Raw genomic sequence first — 16,506 nt, 5'->3', positions numbered from 1 at the left:
TCAACCTTGTATCCAAACATTCCCAGTTTTTTCCAATTGTCACTCTTCTCTTCCTTGCTGATTTTTCTGTCTTTTTTAGGGGATATATATATATATATATATATATAAACTTCTAATTAAGATCTCAAAGTATATAAGGAATTATTTTTATAAGTGTGAGTAACTTCATATGGCAGCTACCAATAGCTTACAACTTTAGGGTTTGATTTAGCTGTTTGAATCAATGAGCGGTATAAGGCGAGTCACAAGTTCGATTCATGTGGGTGTCGGTCCCGTGTATAAGCCAAAGTAGGCATAGGCTCTAGAAACAAGGGTACCGCTAGAGTCCCGGACTGAAATTGTTACTATCTCATGAACCTGCCCAAAAAAATATTGAGGTAGAACTGCTACTCTATCGACTGTTCAAATAAGGTTGGTTTGCCTAGGACTCGTTCATGAACACTGCATTACATTGGTACATGAATCTACTCCAGTTTTTGAGTAAGTTCATATGATAGTAACAATCTGTGTTATTGTTGCCAAACAATCTCTTGAGGTTTTATATTATCGGGCAAACAACAAAATATCATGGCTAGAGTGGTTTCCTCGTGTTTGAAGGGATATCATAATTTCTAATTTGCAAGTATATATATATATATATATATATATATATATATATATATATATATATATATATATATATATATATATATATATATATATATATATATATATATGTATGGATGGCATTTCACTAGCAGAGTTCTTTGCAAAGAGAAAAGCTAGAAAAGGACTCATGAAACCGCCATGAATCATCCTTTCTAGATTAAACCAAACAGAGGTTGAGGAAGTGTCGGCTATCAATTTCCTTTTAGGAAGAAGTTCTGGTTTAGGGATTCTGAGAAGTTGTTCTTTCTCTTAGTTCTCATACCCAACCTCTAAGCATGATCAAAGTATATGAGGGGGGACATACATAACTAAAAAAACCAAATAAGTGAAGAGAAACAGCAGATAATGCTGCACTAACTGTAGTTAAGATCTGCAAACCCACAGTTCCTGTAAGGCCTCAACAGACAACCCCAATCTTCAATTGCAGTGGGACCAACAAACATTCCAGTGACTTTTGCTGCATGAAATTAAGATCAATGAGGCACCAAATTCTAAATATATACAGAAGATCAGGACCCACTGTGGGTAATTTTTCATCTACACAAGGAAAAGGAGGATTAGATTTGGCTCCTCCTTGGTGGTTGAGACAAACCCACAAGTTAAAAAGGCAAGGACGATTTCCTTTTGTCTCCAAGAGAAGGAAAAAGAAAATTAATAGCAGCAGTTAATAAGGGGAAAGATTAAAAAGTGGGTAAAGAATAAAGTATGAACTCATGTCTCCTTCCTGAATTTTTTTAGTATTTCTTTTCTTTTTTTTTTACTTTTTCTTATTTTCTGTCCATAACCACACGTACACAGAGGAGGCCCACAACCTTTTTTTTTTTTTTTTTCTTCTCGCCATGCATTCATGTGTTTTTTTTATCCTTTTTCCATGTCTCACCTTTTTCTCTGCCATTTAGATAGAGAGAGAGAGAGATGCCTTTCTGCATCTCTCCGATATAGCCGCTGTAAGTGTCATTTTCTTCTATATACTGTCATAGCAAGGTGCTCAAGAGAAGCTCAAGGATCTCTCTCTCTCTCTCTCTCTCTCTTTTTCTGTCTTCTGAAAACACCATGATCTGAAATTCAGTCGCTGGCTCTTCTTTTGCTGGAAATCTCACCGGAAAACCCACTATAAAGCCAGATACCCAAGTGACTAACGATCTTCATCCAAGTCCGGTGTTCTCCATGGAGCTCTCCCACCCAACTCCAGATTTGTCTCTGCAGATTAGCCCCCCAAACGCGAAGCCAACACCCACATGGTTGAGGGACTCGGAACCAGTCGCTGCGCACCACCAGAAGCAGCAGATGGCGGTCTTCTGGCGCCACAACCTCGGCCCCAACCAAATCAGTCCTACCACCAACACCGAGGCTTCCTTCCAGCTCTCCCTGGCTAGTCCCCGGCCTCCGGAATCCGATGCCGCTCCGGCGAGGCTGTTCTTGGATCCAGCCGACGCCAAGGCCCATCACCATTACATGGGCCAACACCACCACCAGTACCACCATCATCCCTATGCTCACGGCTACGGTTTCAGGCCTATAAGGGGTGTCCCCGTCTACCATTCTCCCCAGTATCCCTTTCTTCCCTCCGACAGCTTCGCCACCTCTATCCTGCCGGAGTTGCCGTCGTCGCCGTCTTCATCTCCGGCGGCTGGGGTTTTCAGATCGAGATATGGGGCAAGGTTTCCAGCCAAGCGAAGCCTGCGGGCGCCAAGGATGCGGTGGACGAGCTCACTCCACGCCCGGTTTGTCCACGCAGTGGAGCTGCTCGGGGGCCATGAGAGTAAGCGATTTTATGTTATTTCTCTTTCGTTTTGGACATTAGTCTCAGCCGATCCAACGGCCGTGGATGCTTCTGGTGGTGAATCCGACGGTTGTTGCCTTCCGTTCACACCAAGCTGCACCCTAATAGTGGCGGCAACCCTATTGCCGTCGTTGGGTTCTCTCCGTTTATCTAGATTAAGTGGGATATTGAGAAATGAGAAAGAAGATAAGTTCATTCTCTCATGGATGTTCTGCTTTTCATTTGTGAAGGGGCAACTCCAAAGTCCGTTCTCGAGCTCATGGATGTCAAAGATCTCACTCTAGCCCATGTAAAAAGCCATTTGCAGGTCTCTCTCTCTCTCTCTCTTATAGCTTCTAGATAAGGTTTCATAGCTGCACCCGCTAGTACTTGGGCATGAAAAGATTATTATATTTCACTATGGGGTTTGGTTTGGTTGAGAATATATTATGATAACCCTACTCCCTAAGACCTTCTTCTTCGGATGATTCTTTGTCTGGAAGGAAGGAGGTCAACAGTAGAAGCCAACCGAGACGAAGATTTCAGCAATTTTTCTACATCCCCATTTCCAAAACCCATCCGGAAAACAGGCAACAGTGAATACAGGATTTGTTTGTTTACTCACAGCACTCGAGATTTAGGGAAACGAGAAAGAACTTCATAAAAGAAAAGGGGTGTTTGAGAACGGGGCCGGCAGAAGACTGATGGGGAAAATTGGGAGGGGGAGCCCCTACTGCCCCAACAAGCGGCCTAAGACGAGAACGCTTTTCAAGGTGTACATCGGGCTTCAATCATGGCGGTATAATGAAGAGTTGATCAAGGAAGAAAAGAAAATTATTTCCCTGCTCTTTTCGAAGGGAAAAGTTGGTCATCATTACACAATGATATATTCCTTTCTATGCTGACCAGACGGGAAGCCATGGTCAACTCAGCCAGGAAATTCTCAGCCAAACCCAGTTTTTATGGATTCCTTTTCCGTTAATCGATACATTGAATGAACGTTTCTGTTTTGTTTTAGTGCACTAAAGATATGAATATTAAGTTCCTGGTTTTCGTTAATATCTACCATTATTGTTACTTTGCAGATGTATAGAACCGTGAAGACCACTGACAAGCCTGCAGTGTCTTCAGGTAGAGCTTTATACCGTCTCTCTCTCTCCTCTCACTCTCCCTCTCTTTCTTTCTCTCTCTCTCAAAGGAGACACAAATTAATGAATTGTATGAACTATTTCTTTATTGATTTCCACATTTGGCTTTCGTTATTTTCGTGAGATGTTCTGAACACACTGAAGAATATACCACCGGAGAAATGATGGGTAGTCTTGACGTTGGTTCAGGGCAGCCGGAGGGCTTCGGATCCGGTCACAGTGGAGAAATCTCAGACGAGTTTACAGCGGGAAACGCTGCAGCAGCAGATCGCGTCAGTTCCAACAGCGCTGCTCGAGACTCTCAGTTGTTGCACCAGAGCCTGTGGAGCAATTCCTCCAGGTGAACATCTCTCCGGCTATCCCGTTTTCATGAAAAACAGACGGCATGCCACATAGTCGATTTATGTTTGTAGATTCCTTCCATTGCTATCCTGCGGAAGACCACATGGAACCTCCCATATTTGAAAGACTTGGTCCTTAAACAGGTTCAGAAATGGCGTATATGCCAAAATAAATTCGCGGGTTCTTGTGGTTTTGGCTGCACATTTTTTCGTTGCTATGGAGACCTGATGTAATGGAGGAGGCAGTGTTCTGTACTACGCACTGTAGCCTTCGAAAAGTAATTGTTCTCTGATTGGCAGTTGGGGTTTTGGCCGAGACCCTTATCACATATTGTCAAGAGCATGCTATCTGCTCACTGTCAAGCTCCTGCCTCCTTCAACTTGAAGTTCTTAAACTGACCCAATTTAACCAGCTCTATAGGCTTTAAGACATGTCAGCCACATACCAATTTGGCCAGAACCAAAAAGTCCTTCCTGGTTTTCCTTAGAATTCAACTTCTATTTGTTCTGTTTATAACCTTTAACCTGATATTTCTCTCGATACAGAAAGTGAACGACTTTTCTTTCACCATTTTATTTGCAAGTATTCCTAGTCGTGCAAGATGACAGATGCGCTTTCCTGTCATCTTCTCGATACTGTGCTGGTTTTCTTCTGAATGGCATGAAATCAACTTAAAAACAACACTAACAGAAAAGGAAAAGAAAGCAACAGACAGAAATCTTATGTGTGCCCAAATGACGAATCACAGATGATGATGACGATGACTAAAAAGTAGAGGATCGGAGGGTCTAGTCATGTCAAGCCTCGATTCTTTCTGTCTTTGGTCATGGCAGCATTCAAAGAAAAACGAGATAAAGAAAGAATAAATCAATCTCTTCAAGATACAGATCAATAGGTCGAGATCTAATCTACACCTAAAAAGGGAAAACCTTGCTTAACAAGAGAAAAATTGTGCTGGAAACTAAAGCTGATAGAGGAGAGGATAACGCACGTAAAAGCAAGAGGAAAGCTGAGTTTGTGGGGGGTTAAAAAGCAAGGTTTAATGCTGCTTCCATGTAATTTCTTGTACCGATTGATGAGTCTATATAGGCCATCACATGCAGTCCTTTATTTCTATCAGTACACTACCAAAGCTTAAAATGGTTAACAGTAAAAGTTAAAGCTTTCTTTTTTGCTGGCAGAGCGCCTTTTACTTTGACTGATGGAAATATTCTCCCAATGCTGATTTGCAGTAGAGGAGCTTGGCTGCAGGCTGGTTCAGTGGATTCTCAGTCGAGCATGACTTATTTAAAGGTACCGATTTACATCATTTTACACCTCAAATCTCCTTTTTTTAGCAGAAAATGGGATGCTATGTCATCTTTAAAGCCACTTTATTAACACTAATAAAGTAACTTTGTTTATTTCAAATCGTGAGGAGGAGGGGAAGGACTTTAGTTTTTACCATCTTCAATTGGGATGGTTCAGTAAACCAAATCCATTTACCATGGACCAAGCAGGTCAGCCTGCTCTCTCTCTCTCTCTACAACTTTTCTAATTTGTACAAATACAAACTACCCAAAATGCCAAGGTGGTATTACTCGGCCAAATATCTCTGCTACCGAGCTTGGTCTAATGCAATGTTGTAAATATCAGTTTTCATCTCGATCGTAACATCAACATCGGTACGTACTGACAGTGAAAAGATGTATCATTTTCTTCATATATATCTTAATATATTGCTAACTTTGCCCCTAGCTAGGAATTGGAAATAGAAAGAGGTCAAGAGTTCAACGGTATAAACTGATACAGTCTAGTTTAATTATGTTCTTGCTAATTGCCTCAAAATAAGAACAAAAATAACACGCATCGAGTTCTTTAATTTGAGTCATGGCGCATATGCCAAGAGGAGTGGACTCTGCCGCTAAATGGTCCCAAAGCTACATCGGTTTCTCCGCATTCAAGAAAGCGTAAGTAGGAGCGACTGACATCTATATATCTTTGTATTTATATAGGCAGATAGCTTAGAGGAACCCAAGTTATCCGACTTCCGGATAAAGTGGGCTTTTCTTAACCAAGGGTTGAGAAGGACCATACGAATCAAACACGAATAGATGCACACAGCAGAGAGAAAGAGAGAGAGAGAGAGAGAGAGAGAGAGGGGGAGAGAGAGAAAGAGAGAGCAACTTTGTTTGCTAGATCTCTTGTTTCTATGGTTTTTCATTTGATTAAGTGGGAAATATGTGCTTATGATAGTTCGATTAAAAAACATGCATCACGTTGCATTTTTCCAGATGAATGTTGTTCAACGAAGTACTTGATGATGAAAGTATTTCAGTATTTTCTCATTAAAGCGATTGGCCGATGTAGGATCATTTTTTGTGCAAGCAACGATGACTGAATATTGCTTAAGCTGAAAATCCGTCGTTTGCAAGTAGGATTTGTTAATAAGTAACTTCTTGTACGTGGCGCTTCCATATGAGTTCCAATGATAGCTTGAAGACTATCAGCATGAAAACAAAAATAAAAATAATGCCTGAACAGTTTTTTGAAAACGAAAGAGCCAATCATTGTCCACCTTTTTAAAAAGTTTTTTCCAAATAGTAAACCATAATTATTTGTTCATATTGTATTGATTGACATCCATAATATCCTCAATGCATGCGTTGCATCTCTTTTATGGTACAGCTCTCAGTGATCATACACAGTCTCTCATCTCCTTAGCTCCCTATAATAATAAAGGCATCCAGAGAGTTATAGGTTGCGATATGTAAGATTCTCTTCCTCTAGATCTCTCTACTATATATATAGGAAAACTAAAACATATGCATTGAAATTATTGTCTTATGATGGGTAAGAGGGAAAGAAAAGATGGTAGATCTGACATGAGAAACTACATAGACTATGCATTATTAAATATGTCGATTTCAGTTTATACACACAAGCTCAGACATGTGTGTGTGTGTGTGTGCAAGCACTAGCACTTATGAAGATCCGATTTGCAGTGTCTTGTCAAGATTAAGGATACTACCAAGAAACCAAGGTGGCTGGTTAGGAAATTAATAGTGGTCAATTAATTCGAGCGTCTCATGGCCGTCGTTCTTTCCTTTACCCTTCGTCAAACTGGAGAAAGCACCCAATGGATGCTTAAGATCGCTTAGATTTCCACCTTTATTTTTCTCGATTCTCGTTTGGGCCAACTTTTCTTTCTTCATGACTGCACCTTTCTGCAACCATTGCATTACTGCTACTGAAAATGGCTACTGTCCGCAGGAAAAGAGCAGCAGCCCAGAGAGCTCGACCACCCTCTCAGGGACGAACCTCAAGAGCCCCAACCTTGAGTTCACCTTGGGCAGACCCGATTGATCGTGCAGTTCTTCATTTTCCATGATTTCTTCTTATACATGAAACAGATCAGAAAGGAAAAAGAAAGGGTAGGGATGGATGATTCAGAGAGAAGGTTGGAAGCTTAGAAGAAAAAGGGAATGTGAAGGAGAAGTAGGTACATATATTTGTTGTTGATTGTGTCTTATGGGTCTTCCCTTTTCCTTACGAGAGAGAACGTGCATGAGACATAAAGGAAAGAAAGGCAAAAGGAAAGATCAGATCAAACAGTCCCTTCGTGATAAAAAGTATCTCAAAGGAAGGATTCTTTTTCTTGGTAATTGTAATATTGCCGACAGCTGCATGCAGCAGCCTTATAATTTCTAAATAATCCAAAATTTTCAGCTTACATATATGTCCCCCACCTCCTTGCACCTCTCTCCTTCTCTGTCACTATATGACCATTTGGCAGGCAGTGCAATACTGTTCAAATCTATAAATTTATAAAGAGAATGCTAAAATTTAATGTGCAATTTGAATGATATAAATGTAACGATCTAATGTAAAAGCAAATCTTTTAAGATTGCTTAAATAATGCACTGATAAATGTAATTGTTGGCTAGTACCGATTTAATGTGAGAATAATGGTCACAAAAAGAAGTGAGTGAACAAGTTTGCGTGAACAAGAAATTTAATGTGAGAATAATTGTCGCAAAAGAATTGTACGTACAGAGATATAAAGAGAAAACAACTTGCATGAAAAAAGAATGGTTCCCGACGAGGCTGTTTGTTGATCACAATGGGAAAAGTTGGAAATCGTCCAACGTACTCTTCGACTCGGTTCTTTTGGGTAGCTGTAACTCAATCTTCTTCTCGATTCCCGTAATCTCTTATAATTCTCAGCCTACGCAACCTCATACGAACAGATGTTTAGAAGGTCCTACATGTTTTTAGTTTCTTTTTCCTTTAAGTATATTCCTGTGCTTAACTCACACATGGATGATTTAGTAGTTAAAATTTTTGAAGTTAGATATATATCTAAGTATATTGGTGTTTTATCAGCAATCAAAATAAGCAACGGCTCATTTATCACCAAATTTTGATGCCGGAAAATCAAGTTTGTTTCTGTAATATATTCAAATCCGTGGCAAATGATAAATAATGATGACAGATATATATTTAGTTAAATTTCAGTGATAACATCCTCTCACTTATGTTCAAGATGATTGGGTTTGTATAAGATATACATTTTCTATGAATTGTCAATATGCCACTTCGAGAGAGAATTATACTCAATCACAATGCGTCTACTCCTTTGTTCTATGAAAACCAAACTATATAGATGCCACAAATGTTTATGTATATATATATATATATATACATATACAAGCAACTTCAAGGTCGTTAGGGTCAATATGAAGATCTTACATACATTGTGGGAAGTGACAGTTAAATTGTCCCAAAATATGATTCTCCTATCTTATTAAATGCTTTACCAAATCTATTCTTGAGAACAAATGTTTTACCACTTTATACGGATTCAACTAGCTTTTCTTTTGGATGACTAATATTGTCAAACATTGGTTTGGAACTTACGAGTAAAAGGACAGTCTCACCCTGACGGTTGTAGCACACTAGGCGGCAAGGCGGTTTACTTATACACTCTTCATCTGTACTGTAATAGGTCCCAAAGCAAGTTCTATGAACCTTAGGGATAGTGGGCACAGGGAAAGGGCAGTAGCGTCTCTTAAAGCGGTGGAAAACCACTCACTCTTTTAAAAAAAATAAAATAAAGGACATTGTCTCCACTTCCTCTATCAATTATGGGGGCATAAACAGACCAATGGTCACAAGAAGAGGCCCAATCTGATCTAGATTACATGTTGGGATTGCTCATCTTGATTCTTTTAGGGTCCGAGTTAACTTTTTTTTGCCACCAAGCCAAAACAAGGTCTTTCTTGTTCCCTTTCAAAGAGGAATCTTAATATTTAATCCTCTTGTCTGGGGGGGGGGGGGGGGGCTTTATAAGCAGTTGAAATTTAAACTTTCCACAGCTCTGATTTCAGAATGTTTTCCTTGTCCATGGAGAATGGCACTTTGCAACGTGCCACCTTTTACCAACTGGTAAGAAAGCTGTGTTATCAGCCTCATCCTGCGTGTGTATCACTAAAGCCAAAAAAGAAAAGGGGAAAAGGAGAAAAGGAAAAGAAAAGAGAAAGCAAGAAGCCATGCACTCGTGCAAAACCGGGCATGTGAATATTTTTTGAGTTAGTTCAAAGGAATCGATATCTTAAGTACTGAAGCAAATCTTGGTCCGCTGCTTTTCCTTGCAGGCCTTGTATGTTGATTCTTTTTAGGTTAAGAAAAAGATACATATTTTTGGTTTCTTGTTATAATTATGCTTCTGGTTTACAAGAATTAACTGTGAAGCTTCCCTTGTATGCAAAGTAAAAGGGAAGACCGGATTATATCTTTGAAATCCTATATAAAGTGTTTGATAAGAAAAACATTGTGTTCTTGGAACCCAATGTTCCAAAAACATCTTTCAAGGATGCCATGTTTTTTTTATCCAATAATATGGTGTGCTTATGTCCAATGTTTGGAGGTTGATGTACAAACGACATCCATAGTCGTATTATGCTTCCTGAAACAAGAACATGGTGTTCTGAACATTAATATATTTGTTTCAACTACACAGTATTCTTATCCAATTCCTTCTTAAGTTCATATTGTTTCAAAAACTCATTTCTTATAAGCAAGAACTGCCAAAGTGGATTAATTCCCCACGATAGATGTAACAACTAGATTTCCCGCATAAAAATTAAATGCGGCATCTGCAAAATGTAGATTGGGATTTGAAGGGTCTTCATTTAATGGAGTTATATATAGTTGCAGAAGTGCCAGTAGGCATTTGTTTTCTTCTATCATTGAAAAAATCTTGAAGATAAGATGGATTCAAGTGAACATTTTGAACATCGTCAAAAGTAAGCAGCGCTATCATCCATTCATAAGGGATGATTAGTTACTACTTCAGAGCTATAAAAGGTGTGATAAACACTCTATCTGGTGGCTGTACCGTACCACACCAAAGTCCTCACGAGCCAAGAACCCTAGAGGTAGGAGGAATGGGGGGTCTTTGAGGCCTTCTTCCATTAGATTATTAGCCTCCAACTCGCTCAAAATTGGTCAAATGAAAGAGCGAACAAGCTGAAAGCAAGTATAAGAACTAGGATCAAGGATGGTAACCCGAATTAAGATCGAGTTAGCAGCCAGTTGTGCTGCCCAACAACTTAGGCGCGTCGTATTCAACTCAAAATGTGAGTACTGCACCGGTGGGATTATAAGGACGACCAAATTAAAGACAGACCCTTATGGTTGAGCAACTTGGCAATTACTACTTGAAACAGCCCGTAATTTCTCTAATGATAACCAAATGAAAGGCTGTTATAGTTGAGAAACTTGGTAACTAGTTGAAACTACTTGTAATTTCTATAAAGACAACCAAATGAAAAACTGTTATAGTTCATCAGCAACTTAGTAACTTGTTGAAACTACTTGTATTTTCACCTGTTGCAGTTTTCTTGAGATAAAATCATGGACAAGAAAATGTGGGCAGGCTGCCATTTATGCACCCAATTTGAGTATCATTCCATGTGAACAGTGACATCTGCATGCCGGTTTGAGAGGGGCTGTAGCTTAGACCACACGTGCTTGCCTCAATTATTGATTCATGAGTGCTGCTTCTCTAGTCTTCCCAAGGTTGCCTTTTCCATAGTTCAAACAAGGCACACAGTAACGATCCGTTGACAGAACAGTCGCTTGAATGCACAGAGCGAGTAACAAGAACACTGAGCACTCTGGCAGACTCCTTGGGGAAACCTGAAAGTTTTAGTGGTCTTCTCCTGTTCCCCAAAAATCTCTTCTTTATTTGCCTGGAATTGGAAAAGCTGGGCCTGAGCGCGCTGTTTCTTTTGAGGTACAAAAGCAAGTTAAGAATAAATGAGACAAAGGTGATTGAAGAAGAAGAAAAGGTAATAAATGGGAAAATAAAGAATGTATGGGCAAATGACTGTTACAGTACAGTTCTGTATGGGCAGATACTCTAAGTAGGACTCTTAATAGTCGAATTTTGTTATTTCTATTCCTGTTAGTTTGGAAATCTTTGTACTGCTTTTAAGTTAGCCTTTTGTTTACACTTAGATGAGCAAATGCAGAACAGACAGGTTCACCCTGATTCAAGGACGACCCAGTTTTTTGTATGGTACGTTTACATATCAGGTTGGAAGAGAAGGAAACATACATGATTGGGTACTTCATGAAATGCGACCAAGATCATGATTTCCTTGGTTTAAGCACAGCAAGAGTGCTGGAGTTCCTGAACTTGGTTGTGTTCTGAATGGGTTATATATGTTTAGAAACTGCTGAAGCAATTGTACCCTCCTAAGCACTTGCTTCTTTGAGCACAAATAAATGAATATCAGTCAAGAGTTAATGAGTCTCAGCTGATTAAATGATGGCAGCCATGGCATCTTAGCCATTAGTAGGATTGATGAGTGTTATCAAGCGGTCGCTGGTGCAACAGTTGAGTAGACAAGTTGAAAGAAAGAGTTTGGCTGGTAGTCAGCAGAGAGCACCAGTTCTTGTCCACTCTAGTTGCATGTCAGTGCAGCAGGATGCAGGTAGCATAGGCAGCAAGACCTATGGCCTTGAGTTGGATCTTGCTTGTGATCAATTGCACTGTGCTCTGCCCATTTATGCAGGACATTTTGGCTTATCAGCGGCCTACATCATTGATTGAGGTGTGTGTAGAGCGGTCGTCGGGTAAGTCACCGGTTCGATTCTTATAGGTGTCTACTTGTTCCGCATAAATTTTTTACTTTACCCAAGAAATGTGATTAAGTGATTTGGGTTCTTGTAAACGATGAACTCTTGGATTTGATATCAAAATCTGGATTTGGATCCGAGGGGGCCTTGTCATTGTTCAAAACTCGAAACAAGTCTGACCCGACCCGATCCGACCCGTTCGGAATCCCAAGGGAGTGGGGTGTTCAATGATGTGGTAATGATGTGCCCGTGCAGGGCCTTCCCTCCCCGACCTTTCACATCGACCGGCCGGCCACCAGGTCAAGCGTGGGCCCCACCACACGTCAGACCTGTCCCCGCCCCTTCTTCCTTTTGGTTAAAACCCAGTGTGGACCCCACACTTTCGGTTGGAGGAGCGGGACCCACTGGAATTCCCGGATTTCGAAACGCTATCTGGATATGGGTCTGGATTTGACCCGATATTCACGGGGACTCATCTCGTGGCACTGTGATATTTCTTCTTCTCACATTTTAATTAGGAAAGAGGATCGAGTAATTGAATAGGAGGTTTGGCTAATTGCTTTTTTATGTAAATATTTTTAGAGTGATTAATAAGTTTTGAACAGCGTTTGATAGGAAAGATTTCTGTGATGTTATACGAAAATCGGAGGAAATTTTTGGCTTCTTTGTCACAAGACAAGAAGCATATATTGCATAGGATTCAAACTGCAATAAATGGCTAGGTCTCTCTAGAGTTGGACTTTAAAACTTTGTTTTGTTTGGGATTGATAATTAATTAGTGGTAGCTAGCAAAGCCAAAGATTCAGGTTCTTTATCATTTTTACCTCTTTGTGTGTTGAATTAGTGAGCCACTGAAAGTCTAGTTTTCAGGTTGATTCTCATAGGCGCGTTATTTCAATGAACTACAAATGATCGATACACTTTAGTTGATAGGTATACCGATACACTTTAGTTGATAGGTATACCGTTCCCCGCTCAAGTCCCAAAACAGTTTTAAACCCTGAGATTGAAAAAAAAAAAACATCTGTCTTTGGCTTTTTTGGGAGTCTCCCCATTTTGTGTATAAAAAAATTTAAAATATAAGCACTATATTTTTTGATTTAATACCAAATCACCACAAACTCATGAAAGTACTTTTATCATTTTATATCAAAAATTAATGCTTTTGGTAGTAAGGGGCTCTTCAACAATTTGAGTTCCTATTTATTAACTTTCAAATGTTATATGGTGATCGATTTATTATCTGCCAAAATATTAGGTGCCTTTTTATAATCTTTTTTCATACATGATAATTATATCTGTATCTCCTGATTGAACCACCTATAGTCACATCATCTCCTATATGTTCATAAAAAAAAAATATTATGATATAAACTTGTTTTATCTTCACATCTCATTGCACATTCTAATGACATTGTCTCTTTGCACTCCTCAGTGACAATATATTATTTCGTATTATTTTCTGTATTAATGGTTCGATGTGACTGGAACACGACACATATTATTGTGGTTTTCAGGGTCCATAGGAAGAATCACTGTAATGTGATTCTCTAAGCTTGACTTTTATTTGATATAAGACTCTAAATTTTTAGAGTTCGCCAAGTGGAAACTTATGACTTTGAGTATCTTTGTTATTTTTTCCCAAATATTCAGTGCATCTCTATTGATACTTCTTGGTATTGATAAGCAGAGGCACATGTGGACATGTGTAGTTAACACACAATCCAATAAAAATCTCTTTACATATTGTTATTTATTTACATATAAAATGCCCTTCACATACATGTAGTGGAGGAGGAGAAAAAAAAAATTAATTGAGAAGCACTCTAAGTTTAAATGTCAAACTTTATGGGATATTCACATATTAAAAAAAAAACCTAAAAATTACTGAAGTTTGTATTTGTAAATAATGTAAATTTAATGGGATGATGTGGGCAATTGCCCACACCAACTACAACATGGATCTGCCACTGAGAATATATGGTGAGTGTCCATCAGCCAAATATGTCTTGCTCCACCACTAGCTTTAGGGTTTCCCCAATCTTGAATGGACTGAGTTTGCCCTAAAACCTTAGTTTTCCTGTCGATGCAATTTAAGATTCCGAAGTTAGGGAGAATGGGAAGGCCTTTAAGCTTCTTTTCCATGGGTTGTTAACATTTTGTTCACCTGAAAAGATCCCGAAAACCTTAACCCAATTTTATTAAGTATGGAAAAACAACATAGAAACCTTCTCAAACTCGGCTTCTTCTGTCTTTATTTATTTTTTTCTTTTAAACTTGGTTCGTTGGGCTTGTTCAGTATACTTACTTCGCACTTCCAGCCTCCTAATAAATGGGTATGGTTCATGGAAGCATGATGTTTTTGTCCCTTGTTCAAAACTCATTTGAGAGTTTACTATAAGGGGTGTTTTTGTCATTTGAAAAACTAGCCATTTTATCATTTTCTTCAAAAATTAGTCTCGTATTTATTATAATTTAAATCTTGATCGATAGGGTCTACCTTCTTGAGTACGAAGCCATTTCCATAACTTTAAGTATTCTCTTGTATCAAGGGGCATAGTGTATCTAGTTGGGTTAGAGGCATAAGAATGGTCTCTAGTTCAATTTTTATGGGCAATATGTTTCTGTCTTAAGTGACAGAGATGCGGTATCCAAGTTAAAAAGTATGTTGTTGTAATCGATGATGCTACTTAGGACCCTAAAAATAGAGAAAATAAGGGACCATTAGATTCTTTATCGGACGGTCAGTTGTAAACCTCCTGCTCACTGAAAAGTTACCAACACATGCAACCGGATGCATTACTGAGGTAAACGAATAGGTGAAAGAGCTTCTTCAAAAAAACATTGTTTAAAAAAAAAAGAAATCATCAAGGTAAGTCAGGTCCTTCAAACAAAGAAATTGATTAAGAAGTAACAAGGAAGAAATTAAGCCACCTTAAGGCCGGGCCCAACCTTTGGTTTGGAAGTCAAAATGGCCAAAACGGTGTCGGGAGAAGAAGATAAATGTCAAATGCATGTGCTTTGAAAAATGCAACGCCAAACACCTTAGTTTCACTCCTAATATGTGAGAATTCCAATTCAACTAAATTAATCAAGTCATCTGATCTTACTCGTCGGCCGGTTCATGGTGATGCTCATAGTTTTCTTGGTTTTTAGTGCTTTCTTTTATGTGCAACATACACCTTTTACCACTTTCTTTATCTGGTCATGGAAGGTGCCACGATATATATATATATATATATAGCATCCAGCATATTTGAATCTCATATTATATTTAAAGTGAGTTTCTTCTCAAATTTTAACTCAATTTGAATCCCATCCATTGATTCGATTTGAATCCGATCCATACTTTACCAGGCTTCCTTTCCCTCCTTTTTCTTTCTTTCTCATCCCCTTAGATTGAGTGGTCTTTCTACCACCTAGAAAAGAAGCCTAACTCTTTGGTGCCATTCATGTTTGGAGATATTTTATGCTCTAAAGGAGTAGCGCAGACTGCTTGAAATTTCTCTTACCATTTCCACTTGAAATTTCTCCTACCATTCCCAATCGGAATATGATCAGCACATGACACATGAATTGCAGAGTATGTTCTCTCCCTCTCCGGAGGAAAATTTCTCCTCTCCCCTCCCCTCTTAGACCTCCCTCCGCCTTCCATATGTGAACCCCTCAAATCCTCCTTCCTCCACGGATCCCACCCTCTGCCTTGTTGAGAAAGAGATAAACGCAAGATCTTATCGAATGGTGATTGTAACCTCCCTCCTAAGATAATGGAAGGTGACCAGAGAAATGTAATCAAGATCCTAAAAATATGGATCTGGCTTGTAACAGCTATCTATTAAATAAAAGAAGCTCTCCCTCTCACAGTGTGTGAGAAATTGAGGTAGAAAAACTTCTTCGTGGACGTAGGCCAACTCACTGGCTGAACCACATTAAAATTTCCTACTTTCTCTTCTTCTTCCTTTCCTCTTCATATGGCACCAGAGCCATAAAGGCACGCGTGAGAGGCAGAGGTCGAACAGAGGAATCTCTTGTCCGTCCGGTGGTTGTTGCCGATGATCAACGTTTCAAATATTCATTACCATCTGGTGACTAGTCTCATCTCTACTTGGAGGATTTCTTGTCGTCAATTTGTTAGTCTGTTCTCGATTGTCGTTGATTTGTCAGCTTGTTTAAATTTTAAATCATTTAACGTGTGACTGTCTCTAGCGAAAGGGGTTTCGCCTATCTCTAGCAGGTGGCGAACAGAATCTCCCCTTGATCTAATCTAAGGTGGTTCTGACTGTCGAGCAAAAGCACCGTGGATGTCCAAACATCTCATGTCAGTCTGCGTGTTCAAGATCTAAAATCGTCGTTTTTGCCTCCATAAATTTCTCTGCTATTTTCTGTATGTGTGAGAGTTGCTGGTTTCAGGAAGCTGTTTTGAAGAGTGACAGAACAGAGCACTACGATTTTGGTCGGTGTTGTCAGCTTCGGCAGCGA

At 39.4% G+C, this 16,506-nt stretch overlaps 1 protein-coding gene across 4 annotated transcripts; it reads left to right on the top strand.

The window, feature by feature from the left end:
- Positions 1–1,548: 1,548 nt before the first annotated feature.
- LOC116265983 (probable transcription factor KAN2) lies at positions 1,549–7,612 on the top strand. 4 transcript variants are annotated; one of them, XM_031647006.2, is made up of 7 exons: positions 1,549–2,410; positions 2,662–2,738; positions 3,496–3,541; positions 3,748–3,898; positions 5,133–5,193; positions 5,321–5,399; positions 7,153–7,612. In XM_031647006.2, the coding sequence occupies exons 1-7, from the start codon at positions 1,816–1,818 to the stop codon at positions 7,218–7,220; spliced, it is 1,077 nt and encodes a 358-aa protein (XP_031502866.1). In that variant the 5' UTR covers positions 1,549–1,815; the 3' UTR covers positions 7,221–7,612. The 4 variants fall into 4 exon arrangements, with proteins under 4 accessions (XP_031502866.1, XP_031502865.1, XP_031502869.1 ...); XM_031647005.2 differs by having other exon boundaries at positions 5,318–5,399; XM_031647009.2 differs by lacking the exon at positions 7,153–7,612 and having other exon boundaries at positions 5,292–5,378.
- Positions 7,613–16,506: the final 8,894 nt, after the last annotated feature.

Source organism: Nymphaea colorata, chromosome 12 (genome assembly GCF_008831285.2).
Source record: "Nymphaea colorata isolate Beijing-Zhang1983 chromosome 12, ASM883128v2, whole genome shotgun sequence".
In the NCBI taxonomy this organism is placed as follows: Eukaryota; Viridiplantae; Streptophyta; class Magnoliopsida; order Nymphaeales; family Nymphaeaceae; genus Nymphaea; species Nymphaea colorata.
This window is presented reverse-complemented; position numbering and strand designations above follow the sequence as displayed.

Bases quoted from the DNA above. Each gene is read 5' to 3' on its own strand.
- LOC116265983 (XM_031647005.2), top strand. From the start codon at position 1,816: ATGGAGCTCTCCCACCCAACTCCAGATTTGTCTCTGCAGATTAGCCCC. The intron at 5,194-5,317 runs GTACCGATTTAC...TCAAATCGTGAG, and splicing joins CGAGCATGACTTATTTAAAG to GAGGAGGGGAAGGACTTTAG. The intron at 5,400-7,152 runs GTCAGCCTGCTC...TACTGTCCGCAG, and splicing joins ATTTACCATGGACCAAGCAG to GAAAAGAGCAGCAGCCCAGA.